At 45.8% G+C, this 13,117-nt stretch overlaps 1 protein-coding gene across 1 annotated transcript; it reads right to left on the bottom strand.

Moving 5' to 3' along the window:
* Window positions 1–3,480: 3,480 nt before the first annotated feature.
* On the bottom strand, window positions 3,481–12,896 carry TRIM16 (tripartite motif containing 16). Its single transcript, XM_081848693.1, has 6 exons — window positions 12,155–12,896; window positions 8,814–8,909; window positions 6,943–7,176; window positions 5,062–5,233; window positions 4,871–4,966; window positions 3,481–4,719 (listed from the first exon to the last, which is right to left on the bottom strand). The coding sequence occupies exons 1-6, from the start codon at window positions 12,716–12,718 to the stop codon at window positions 4,052–4,054; spliced, it is 1,830 nt and encodes a 609-aa protein (XP_081704819.1). The 5' UTR covers window positions 12,719–12,896; the 3' UTR covers window positions 3,481–4,051.
* Window positions 12,897–13,117: the final 221 nt, after the last annotated feature.

Genomic DNA, 13,117 nt, shown 5'->3' with positions numbered 1-13,117 from the left:
CTTGCAGTTCTTCCTCACATTCAACTCCCCACATTTCCACATCAGTTTGCAAATTCGTTTTGTTGTTGCTGTTAAAGCCCTCATGAGAATTCATCAGCTTTCGGTGCAGATTTATTCTAATATGCATCATTTTGTATGCAATTTTGCCTAACAGTCCCAATTTTTGTCTCGTTCATTTTTGTGTTTTGTATTTTCACCAGTTTTTTTATTCCATATATTTTCATACTACTCAAGATGGTCTCTAAGCTGTTAAGAAGATGCGGTTATGCTACAATATATAACAAACAGCAAAACTGGAAAACTACAAGACAATGCAAAAAAATGCAATAAAATCCTGCCCTACCCCCCTCACTAGCAAAAACGTAGCAGCACATTTTAAAAGCATCTTAAGAGTCAGAGATCTCTTTCCCCTTCAGCATCCCTCTTGCCAAGGCATACCCTGATTCAGAGTAATAACACTCACTCCAACCAACACATGCAGATATGCATTTATGTACACATCACTTGACTGGAGAACTGCATTGCAAAATGCAGAAAAGTGCACCTGAGTGTGTCTCAGTTCACACATTGTTTCAGAAAGTGCAAATCTGGCAGATTCACCTTTCAACTCTACAATCCTATGATTCTATGAATATCACCCCTATCGCTATGAACCAGGAAAAGAGACTCCTGGCCGCAGCTGAACATCTGGAGACATGGCACCTTGGCAGAAGTTCCCAGTCGCAAACCTACTTTTGAAGGGAAGCAGGCTGAGCCCTTATCCCAGGCATAGGCAAACTCGGCCCTCCAGACGTTTTTGGGACTACAACTCCCATCATTCCTAGCTAGCAGGACCAGTAGTCAGGAATGATGGGAACTGTAGTCTCAAAACATCTGGAGGTCTGAGTTTGCCTATGCCTGCCTTATCCCGTGATTAGGCCCTTTTCTGATCAGAAGCACCTCTGCCTCATTTACATTGTGATTCACTTCATTAGCCCCCATTACTGCCTGCAAAGATCCAGGCAGTGCTTCAGAAACGGCCCCATCCCAGTCAGCAAAGGATTCTAAGGTTCCTACAGCATGTGAAGAGATTTGCATTCATCTAAAACGGCCTTCCCAAGCACTTGAGTGCAAATTGCTCTGGAAACCTTACATGAAATCAGACTCATGCAGCACGTGACTCACAGCCAGCACATTGGATCAGTTATGCAACAAGACTGCCCTCTCGTGGGGAAAATGCATTCCTGGGCCTTCCTGAAACAGTTGTCTTGAGAGACTCCCCAAAGTTGGTCTTCTCTCCACTTTTCCTGAAAACAATTCTTGTCTTATGAACATGTTTATTTACCCAGCCTTCAACTCAAATTGGGGGATGTATAAAACGAGTAAGTTAATTTTAACCCCACGTTTTGGCTACCCTTTATCTGACCCTGAGCTGCAACCGTTCAATGCTTCTTTTATGTCTTTCTTCCATCACTCGCTGCTGCTAATCCTCGCTCTCACGTTCTGCCAAAACAAACCCACATCTTACAATGTTTGTCAGAGGAAAATGGGTGCATGTTACACGAGTAGAGCCACACACAGAGACAGGCCAATTAGCTTGCCCGAATGCATTGATACGATCTGACTTCGGTTACACTGATACCAATGGAATCAAGTCACTGTCAAAACCAAGAATTTTGACTTAATTGGGCTTTGTTTTTTAAGGACAACAATCAAAGGGAGCCAACAACATGCCCGACAATATTCAAAATGTTGGAGTAATTACACAGCTCTCCAGAACAGTAGAAACACATTTCTCTATCCAGATAACGCAGGCATTTCAAACAGAAAGAGAGCCAGTGTGGTGTAGTGGTTAAGAGTGGTGGTCTCCTAATCTGGGGAACCAGGTTCGCGTCTCCGCTCCTCCACATGCAGCTGCTGGGTGATCTTGGGCCAGTCACACTTCTTTGAAGTCTCTCAGCCCCACTCACCTCACAGAGTGTTTGTTGTGGGGGAGGAAGGGAAAGGAGAATGTTAGCCGCTTTGTGACTCCTTAAAGGGAGTAAAAGGCGGGATATCAAATCCAAACTCTTCTTCTTCTTCAGAATCTCTGTTACAACCACTGCACTAGAGCCCAGTTCTTACATTATACACACTGTTCTTCAAGCAAACAATTACTGGGGAGCTGGCACAGAATGATGGTGTGTGAGCAGCTTTTCCTGCTCCTGATGTCCCTGTGTTAGCCATGGATGTTTACTGGGGTAAAGCCAAAGCTTTCTTTTTTCAGCCAGAACTCACCAGAACGCAGTTCTGGCTTTTCTCAGGTGGGCGCCATTGCCATTCTACGAGAGTGAGGGAGGTGTTTATGGTAGAATGATGGTGAGTTCTGGTACCTCTTTTTTTCTAGAAAAATAGCACTGGATAAAGCCTATGTGAATAGACTACCCACAAAGGCTTCCTTGGGAGCTAGAAACCTGAGTGCATAGCCTTCTTTGCCTGTGTACACATTGTACGTTTAAAGCACACTCAAAGCACCTTTTCCCCTCCAATATTTCTTTGCACTGTAGTTGCTTAGGAGTTGCTGGGAACTGTAAATCTGTGAGGGTCAAACTACAGTGCCCATAATTCTTTTGAGGGAAAACATATGCTTCAAAACTGTTTCAAATGTATACTGTGCACACAGCTCTCATGAAAGTCCACACACTCAGAAGTCTACATTGGTAGGCCTTTCCCTTGCCTAATGGGGGATGCTACATGACTTTAGGAGTTCAAAGTGGTATATGGGGCACAGGTTGTCCTAAAATCTTGACGTCATCAGCCTTTGCTTAAGCAGTGGAAGCTAGTTGAACAACTCCTTCTCTGGCTAGGATGGCTGCTACAGGAGGAGAGATTGTACAGAGAGGAGCTATGAGACATTTATTTTGTGTCTGTGCAGTTTGAACTTCACCTGTACTGGAGAAAAGGCAGTTTTATCATCACAGCCATTTCTCCTCCATTCCTGAATTCGCAAGTTAACGAAGTTAAAATAAAATAAGGTTTCCTTTTTGTAATACACTTCCCACAGGTTGTTTCTCAGTTTAGAGGTGGTGTTTAACCGGCTAGCAAGCAAACAAAACTGTCAAGATGCAATCGACAGTTTACTCAGTGATAGCCTTGTCCAAAATGGTCCACACCCAAGTTTGCATGACCCCGGTCCTGAATCAACAATCTTTGTACTTGCCAAATATTGTGAACCTGTGGGCCAGGGCCCTGCTCATTTGATTTTTGCGAGTACCTAGTATTAAAAAATCAATAAATTAATCAATGATGATCTGATTTGCTATAGGCCAGGAATGGGCAACAGGTGGCCCACAAATGAGGTCTAGGCCCTGGGACAATTTCACCTGGTCCTTGGTTACCCAGCCACATTTCACTCAGTGTAATGTTACTCATTTAGAAAATCCAAACCACAGATTTTTCAGAAAGCAGAAAACAAATTCTGATACCATATCAAAACAGTCAAAGAATCAAAACATAATAAAATGTGAAAAATAATAAACCAAAGTTTATTCAACCTGCCAAGATAATGCAGTAAATGAGAACTGCCCACAATTTCCTTTGCTAAGAAAGAACAGTTGTTTTCAGAAACTGAACAGCTCTAATGCTGTGGTACTGCTCATCCAGGCCACATGACAAGAGAACTGGAGACTTGCAGCGCTGATATTGATGTTGTTAAAAAATGCTTCTTTACAAATGTATCAGTTGAGCATCAGGGAGCAGGCGAACACTGAGGCAGCCAATGCCAGTCTTGAAAGGTGCCTCAGTTCCCTACAAAGTTAACAGCGTGACCTTGGAGATTCCCTTTCCCCCAGCTGCTTCTCAATTTGGAGAAGATATTTAGTGGGCCAGTAGGCAACCAAAAAGGTAAACATGCAATGAACAATTCAGCTCACTTGATTTTGTGACGTGTTTGTTGGCCAGATAAAAGTATTGCCCTAATATGGATATTTGATTCCCCCCCCCCCCTTAGAGGCCATCATGTCTGCCTTTACCTTTTAATTAATTCAGTGGCACACTTGTAGTAAGGAGGAGTGCCCATGATCACATCACTTCATCAATGGCTGTGTCCCGACTCTGATGTCTTTGTGCTTGCCTCTGTTTCACTCTCAGATGCCAAGGCTGTGCTGGAAGAAGCTGCTTCTCCCAAGTGAGCAGAAAGAGGTGCCAGGGTGGCCTCAGACTCATCCCACAACTTGACAATCTGCACACTGTTCTCCTTCTTGGAAAGCCAGAAGGCTGGGTAGAGAGGTTCAGTAAACTTGCACTCGAACTTATGCAAAAGAGTCATGACATCCAAAGCAATGCCGTAAAAGGAGAGGGTGCCCCTGGGGTAATCCAGGTAAACTCCTATCCTGCTGAATCCCTGGACTTTCAATGGTGTCTCCACATCACTATGCCAAGCAGAGAACTCCTTCCCATTCCACTTAACACACCAGGAGAAGTCATTCCCTGAGATGCAGCTGTTGCTTTCGGAACCTTTCCGGTCAATGCTCTTGTTCGTCATGCCAATGTAAACACCAGCCCCAAATATCTCAACCTCAAAGTAGTAGCGGCTGATGTATAAGCTTTTGCCCGACAGCACCTGGCGCCAGTGCTGAAATCTCTCTGGGTGATCTGGGTACGGGTGCTCCCACGGTGTGGTGTTGGTGACTTTGTGGTTGTCTTCCAAGAGCCTCAAATAGCGATGAGCAGTAACCGGGTCAAACGTCAATGGGCAAATATCTTTGGAGGAACAAGAAATATATCATATTAGTTTAAAACCACCGTTTTCTTCTCGCTGTTCCCCTCAAAACTCTGCTCAACAAACTGACAGGCTTGCTCTTAAGAGTCTATTCATCTGAAAGATACAGTCATGTATATAATTATGCCTTACATTTCAAGAAGTCACTCCTGCTTTTAGGTTCTGGGGCCGTTATGCGGTGCTTGAATGGGATCATGGCAGACACCATTGTTTTGATGCCAGCGTCCTCTGCAAAAAGAAAAGTAACACAACAGCTTAGTTGCAGGAGCAACAGAGGAAATGGTCACTGGACTGGATGAGAGGGTTAGTAGATAGGCACTCACCATCTTTAGCAAACTCCTGCAACTTGTCCTTATAGGAAGTTTGCAAAAGTTGTAAAATATGTTCCGTGGACTCTGTGACCACCCTTCGGATCCCTGATAATTTGTCTTTTAGGCCAATGTAGACACTGGGCAACGTGTCGTCTCCTTCGCTCTTCTTGAATTCACAGTATTCCTGTTAATAAATACAGTGGTACCTTGACTTACGTACACTTCAGGTTAAATACACTTCAGGTTACAGACTCCGCTAACCCAGAAATAGTACCTCGGGTTAAGAACTTTGCTTCAGGATGAGAACAGAAATCGTACTCGGGTGGCACGGCAGCAGCAGGAGGCCCCATTAGCTAAAGTGGTGCTTCAGGTTAAGAACAGTTTCAGGTTAAGTACGGACCTCCGGAATGAATTAAGTATTTAACCTGAGGTACCACTGTAGTCGCCCAACCTCAATGCTACCCCACCTCCCCACACAGCAATTAGGCAAAACCAAATAAACCCTGCATCCATTGGTGGCAATGGAAGTTGTTTTAAAAGGGGGGGTCAGACACAGGTGAGAAGCCAAGGGTTAACCATTTCCACTCTGGGTATTTGATTCCCCCCCCCCAAGTCACTCTCTCTCACACACAAACCTCACGCAACAATTAATATTTTTAAAACAACTATAGGAGTTGTTATTTAAGCCTAACTGGATTGCTTTTCAGGGGAGTCTCAGCTGGGTTGGGCTGGGCTTATCCTTCCTTTCCAATGTGCTAAACAGGAAGATGCTGCAAAAGAGGGATATGCACTGCTTAGCCTGACCTCACTCCCTGCAACTAACTGCTCTTCTGTGGCAGCTACAGAAAAGGAGGCACACATAATGCACATGATTGGTTCAAGTTATTGCAGCCTAATAACCTTCCTGTTTCTTGACCATCATTGCTATTAATATTTATCTCCACTTTTCTTTTCCAAATCAACTCAAAGGGGCCAAATCCCAGGTCCAGAGACATAGCCCCTGTTTGGCAGGCCAAGACCCATCTCATCTCCCAACCCTGCTTGGGAGGGGGAGCAGGAAGCAACAACTGCTGCAGATCAGGGCCCTGCGGGTACTCCAGGAAGGAGCTGGGCATCAGAACCATCCACAAAACTGCTCAGTCATTGTCTGATGGCTGCTAGGGCAGCAGTTTCATCCTTGCCTCTTTGGCTGGACAGCTCCCCAGCTGATTCAGGTCTCCTGGTCTCAGGCTTGCTCCTGCTGCTTCTGGAAAGTCAGACAGCTCCCCAATCTCATGGTACAAAAGGAGTTTGAGCCAAGAGGCTGAAGGCTGCAGAAATGAAGTACATGCATAGGAGCAGCTTCTCTCACCAGCAGCTTCTGCTCACTCAAATGCACACATTAGCTGCCCATGCAGCAGCAGCTGGTCTCACAAACACATACACAACACATAGTGTACGATGGAACTTGCTCACACAGGAGACAGTGAGGGTCACCAACTTGGATTGCTTTAAAAGAGCACAGGGCAATTTTGTGGAGGATAGAGCTATCCATGGCCACTTGGCCACTGAATGTCAATGTTCTACCTCCACTGTCAAACCTAGTATGTCTCTGTATATCACATGCTGGGAATCACAAGTGGGGGAGGGGTCTTTTGCACTTGGGTCCTGCTTGTGGGCTTCCCAGAGGCATCTGGTTAGCCACTGCGAGAACAGGATGCTGGTCTAGAGGGGCCACCGGCCTGGTTGAGCATCTCAGATCACACAAACACACAGGGGCACGCACAGCTTACAGAAAGAAATGCAGTGAGACAGCAAGGGTTGCATTTCATTAGCATTTCCTTAACCCAAACATTTGACCACTTTAAGTCAGCAACACCAACTGACCGTTTGCCTCTTTGCCACTTAAGGTACCTTCAGAAAGATGATGTCATTCGTGTGTGTGGCCATCTTCTCCAGCCTGTTCTTGCATTCCTCCATCACCACCCGCTTGTTCTCAAGGTGGATCTTTATCCCATTAGCATGATTCACGGCACCACGCTCCTTCTCCTCTAGGAAAGCTAGCACAACAGACTGAGTCTTCTTCACTGCTTGGAGCAGCTCCTCAAACTTCTCTTCCACCAAGGTTTTCACTTCAGATACAGAACTCTGCAGAGGAAGGAAATCACCATCTTTGTTATTGGAAAAGTAACATAGTGCAGTGGTTAGAGGTCCAGTGTGGTGTGGTGGTTAAAGTGTCAGACCAAGTCCTGGAAGTTCAGCAATCAAATCTCCATTCAGCTAAGAATGTCACTGAGTGGCCTTGGGTCTTGGGCCAGTCACTGTCTCTCATCCTAACCTACCTTAGAGCGTTATTGCAAACATAAAATAAGAAAGGGAAAGAGAACCATGTATGCCCCTTGAGCTCTTTGGAGCAAAGGTGGGATATAAATATAATAAACTGATTGATAAATGTGCCCATATTAATATGAGATGTGAGGGCAAAAGAAAGAAAAAAAGCTGTTGAAGGAGAGAAAACAGAAGGCACTGTGAAAATAAATGAGCAACAGAGACAGAGAATATCCCCTTCCTCTAGTAGACAGTCAACTCCTGACAAGACCAGTCTGTCACTAGCTGTCATTCAACTACTTGGCACTGGGAGTGTGCCATACCTGGTCAACATGGAGACAGAATCATCTACATCAGGGGTGGCAAACATACAGTTTTTCAGATGGTGTTGGACTCTAACTCCCATCATCCCCTGCCAATATGATCAATGATTATGAATGATGGTAGCTGGAGTCCAAAAACATCTGAAGGGCCGTAAGAATACCCACAGAATATTTTACATTCCTCAGGCAACTACCAGGCTGGCAGAAGGGTTACGCAGTTAAGAAACTTTCCAATAACTGAAAATGAATTGCATTAGTCACTCCTCTATTATTTTAAGGAGGACCAACCCTGTGGGAACCTCCCAGCCACATAGAAATGTTACTCATCTGCTGGATGATATCATCAAGCTTTTGTTTCCACAGCAGATTGAGCCTGCCACTCCTCTTCCACACTGGCCATCAAAGTTGGCACATGTGAGTAACAATCCAGACAAGGTAAGGAGTGTTTTGGGTCCATAGGAACACTGATCCTACGGTCACAGATTTTGTGGCTGTACTTTGAGAAGAATCAAAGAACAAGATGAGCATAAAAGGGGGGAGTGAGAGAAATCAAAATGATTAAAATGCTAAACCACAAACTTTAGTTCCTGTTTTTCCATGATGACAATAGCCATCAACAACACTCAGCATCCTAGGGCCACTACCATGGTCCTTCACATCATGAAGCTACATCTGCAAGCCATCATTTGGATTTCCCAGAGAGTTACAACATCATATGCTCCAGGGCATCCTTCCCGAAGCTAGTGCCCTCCAAATGTTTTGGACTCCAATTCCAATCATCCCTGACCATTGGCCATGCTGGGATGGGAGTTGGTGTCCAACAACATCCGTAGGGCACCAGGTTGCTCCAGGACATTATGAGAAATTGCTGCTGTTGCTAACACTACCAGCTATGCCTGAGGGGTCCACCAGAGGACATTTTGCCCAGGATGTTTCCAAACCTGGAGCCAGCCCTGGTCCAGATTGTTTTGTGGGGTTACAGTCAGTTAGCAAATGTACAAAGATACAGCCTGCTTATAACAAAGAGAGGGCTATGGGAATGCCTTTCTTAATACAGTACAATACAGCCAATTTGAGACCAACCTGAACAGGAACTTAGCTGCAAAGAAAGAGGTGGCCTAGTGAAAATCTTACCACTATAGACTCTGAATTTCTCTGCAGCTTATCAATTGCATTTTCTGCTGACTTCAGTTTCCAGTCATAGCCTGCTTGGAGCTGAATAAGTTCATACTGTGGGTAGATAAAATCAGAGGTTATTGAAAGAGGCAACTCAATTGTTTTTAAAAGCTATGAATCAAATGGAAATATCCATTTTCCCTTAAAAGCAATCAATCTGGGATTCATATCCCCTAAGGGCCAAAGTGCACATTACATTAAATGTGCAATCATGGGCTAACAAACTGAGACAGGTAGAGGTGCTGGTCAGTAGGAAAGCTTAGTACCTGATGGGGATGCACTGCCCTTCAGTGACAAGGTTTGCAGTTTGGGGTACTCTTGGAACCCAACTATGCCATGGGATTGTCAGGTGGCAGCTGTGTTTTTGCACAGCTTTGACCAGTGTGCCAGCTGTGCCCTTTCCTGGAGAAATCAGATTGATACTGTCACACATGTTTTGATCACATCTATTCTAGATGAGATGCCTGCAATGTGCTCCACATGAGGCTACCTTTGAAAGGTATTCAGAAACTTCAGCTGAGGCAAGATGTGGCAGGAACAATGTTAGCCTGTTTTGCTTTCCGAAGCAACATGTTCCTAAAATATACCGTATTTTTCGCCCCATAGGACGCACCGGCCCATAGGACGCACCAAGTTTTTTTGGGGGGAAATAAAGGGAAAAAAATTATTTCCCCCCCCAGGCACTTGTGGGGCCGGCAGCGGGGAGAAGCGCTCTTCTCCCCGCCGCCCACCTTCAGACCAGGTCCGGGGACAGCGGGAAGACGTGCTGCGCCTCCCAGCTGTCCCCTGAGCTTGCGTTTTTTTGGGGGGGGGAATGAATAAAAAAAATTTATTCCCCCCCAGCCACGGCTGCTGCCCCAAGCCTCGCGCGCCCGGCAGGACCTCCCGCCAGGTGCGCAAGGCTTGTGGACACTCGCCCGAAGCACGGGGAGCCCTCCGGAGGGCTCCAAGTGCTTCGGGCGGCAGGCTGCCGCCCCAAGCCTCGCACGCTCGGCAGTACCTCCCGCCGGGCGCGCAAGTCTTGTGGACACTCGCCGGGGCTGCAGGCTGCTGCCCACAAGCCTTGTGAGCCCGCGGCAACTCCCGCCGGGCTTGCAAGGCTTGCGGATAGCTTCCTGAAGCCTGGAGAGCGAGAGGGGTTGGTGCGCACTGATGCCTCTCGCTCTCCAGGCTTCAGCGAAAGCCTGCATTCACCCCATAGGACGCACACACATTTCCCCTTCATTTTTGGAGGGGAAAAAGTGCGTCCTATGGGGCGAAAAATACGGTACTACATTATTTGGTTCCTCTGAGCCTTTAGGGTGGGGGAGGATCTACTTGTGACTAAGAGCATGTCCACACTGCATGTCCACATGCATTTAGCACCCCCAAAATGCACCTGCATGCAGTATTAAACACATGGCAGCATCCCCGTGTCATTCCTCTACCACACCTCCAGTTGATCTAAATTTGCATTCTTCATGGGGACAGATTATGAGCTTAACAAATCCCTTTGGTATTAAATACGAAACATCAAATAATAGTTCTATCCCGGAGAACAGGAATAGACAAAAAATCCAAAAGCTCACACCTCCTACACAGGTAGTCATAACGGCTATGAATACCTGCCTCTTTCACCCAAACTATGATTCACAGCAATTTCTGGAATTACTGCTACATTAAAAAAGCCTTAGGCTGGGAAAGTTTCAATGTAGAATCTGGGACATGGAAACAATCATCCAAATGGGAGGAAATCAGAACTCCTTCGTAACTGTTTGCCCAAAACTGCACCCTAATTCATCATTAAGAACACTGGGCACTCCTTTGAGATTATTGCTGTAGGTCTGTTTACTTTTAAGCTAAATATTTTACAAGGAGCATGTAAAGTCCATGCTTGTTTTTGCCTAAACATCTGAATGAAAGATGCAGCAGCTTATTTTTAACACTGGGTGAAATGTGTGTTCATATTCAGTGGTTTAAATAACACCCACCTTGCATAACTACTGGTGTGGGGGGGTGATACGAGTGTGATAGAAAGGGAAAGTGGAAAGGAGGAAGTAATTATTACATTATTTCTTACATTCTGTCCTTCCTCCCACATAGCCAACAATCATAAAATGACGACGTTAAAACCAGCATTTTCAAACCTCAGTTCAGAATACCTTGCAATATCCAATATGCTACAATGGATATTATAACACAAATCATATCAACGGAGGTACTGTAATTATGCTCCACTGCTCCAGTGCCCCATGAGAGTAAATTTCTAAGCTGCTGCCTAATTCAAGATAGTGTGGGAGACCATTTGATCTCAACTGGACAGGAGTTCTGTAACTAGGGTGCCACCACTGAGAAAGCCCTACTTCATGCAGTGGTTCCTTGAACCATATACCACTGGGTGCAAGTAGAGTTCAATGCGCACAATTGCCACAACAATGCTAACTATCTCTGAGTGAATGAATCTTAACTTTAATAGCTATTGGTCCCATGATGGTGTCGTATATTGGAAACTCTCATTGCAGCTGAGGATCTTTCCAGTTCAATTTCTACCTCGAGCTTCTATCCGTAGGAATTATGCCTACTGAACTACTGATTCTCTTGTCCTGTGGCAGCTGCATTTTTGTCTCAGTCCTCACTGAGAGTCAAGACATAAAGCCAAGGGCTGAGCCACAGAGCCAGTCATCTAAACTGCCAGAAATACAAGCATGTGTCAGCATTTGACACTCAGTCACAGCTTCCCAGCATCTGTATCCAAGTGCCAAAAGCTGATCTGTGCCAAATTCTGCATGTGCTGCCAGTGGTGACACAACCAGTTCAGTCCTTAGTAATATAGCAAACTCCCCAGTTGCCCTGGGCTTGGGATAATTGCAAGCAGGCCCCGAGTGTAGATAACACTTGGCAATACCACCCTTTTCTAACAGAAAGCAGGCACACCCCATTTTTGTCCATCCAACTTTTGTCAGATTTCCCCTGAACTGTGATCCCTTCTGTGGGATGGCCTCCTGGGTTTCATAATATGTCAAGCTACATAACCATGAAACCCCAGGCATCCGACATTTGCAGCAAAACCCTAGCATGTTTACTCAGCAGCAAGCTCAGCTGCATTCAGTGAAGCCTGTCCTTCAGTAAGTTTGCAATTCTAAACAATCTTAACATGATATCAAGCAGGAATGCCTCCGGCAGCACTCTGGGCCAGCCACGAACATGTAAAAAGGCTGTGTGCGTATGAATGAGAACCCTAGGCCCCATATTTCCTAGAAAGCCAGTATCCCATGACATTCCCCCTGAACATTGACAGCACTCAGAAAGCTACAATTTACCTCCTTTTCTTTCCTGGCTACCCCACAGGTGACAGCCTTATGTCCCTGGTGTCCATCTGCAAGGCACTCCTCACAGACACACACAAGGTCAGTATGGCAGAACCAACCGAGGTGCCTCTTGTGGACTTCGCAGCTCTGCATGTCAATGTCCTTCATTGGATCCATAAGCTTATGGGTCTGGAGTTTGGCGTTCTCCAAGTGAGGCTTCAAGTGATCCTGGCAATAGTTCACCATGCAGGTCAAGCAGGACTTCACCGCCAGCACCTTCTCAGCCAAGCAGAAGTCACAGAGGACCTCTTCTCCCTCTACCACGTCCCCTTCCCCAATCTTGCCTGGTGGCTCCTCTTTGGGTCCATTTTCAGTCACATTCTCTCCCACGCCTACTCCATTGCTGGGAACGTGTCCTCTTTCTGGATCCGATGACAGAGGGGCTGCTTCATTTTTCAACCCTACGCTCTCATGCTCTTCCTCGCAGATCTGTGATCCATTTGCCGCATGGATGGAGTCTTCAAGTATCAGTTCTTGAGGCAGTTCTTTGGGACAGCTGGATTCAGAGTCAGCCATTTTATAATATCTCCTGAACAGAGCTGCTTCTCCAACTCCGACAGCTGCTGCCTTCTAAGGTGTTTGCACTGTAGCTACACGCAGTCCAGATATGAAAGAACAGTCACACCTGAACACTCCTCAGCGCCTCAGGATATTAACTCTTTCCTGTCACCTTCCATAAGCTTGAGTTAAATTACGCAGCTTGGCATCCAATAAAATAAGCTGCTGGCGTGCTCAGCCTTTTCTCTGTTAAGATTGCTGTGAGTAAGCACCAATCCACAAGTGGCTAGTTATCTTTCTTATTTTCAAAAGGAAGGGGGAGGCCCTATCCAGAAGGGGATGGTGTGTAGTTCAGGAAATACCTGGCATTATTACTCATTCCTTCTCTCAGCTTAAGTCTGAGTAATGTATACAGAC

The sequence above is a fragment of the Podarcis erhardii genome (assembly GCF_964252035.2).
Source record: "Podarcis erhardii genome assembly, chromosome: 2".
In the NCBI taxonomy this organism is placed as follows: Eukaryota; Metazoa; Chordata; class Lepidosauria; order Squamata; family Lacertidae; genus Podarcis; species Podarcis erhardii.
Note: the sequence above shows the minus strand (reverse complement) of the source record. Positions and strands in the feature narration are given on the sequence as shown.

What these genes read in the sequence shown, in the direction of transcription:
- TRIM16 (XM_081848693.1), bottom strand. Translation starts at nt 12,718, where the DNA reads ATGGCTGACTCTGAATCCAGCTGTCCCAAAGAACTGCCTCAAGAACTG. An exon ending in TAGCCAGGAAAGAAAAGGAG is followed by an intron (nt 8,910 to 12,154) that starts GTAAATTGTAGC and finishes ATCTACCCACAG; the next exon opens with TATGAACTTATTCAGCTCCA. An exon ending in CAGGAGTGACTTCTTGAAAT is followed by an intron (nt 4,720 to 4,870) that starts GTAAGGCATAAT and finishes GTTCCTCCAAAG; the next exon opens with ATATTTGCCCATTGACGTTT.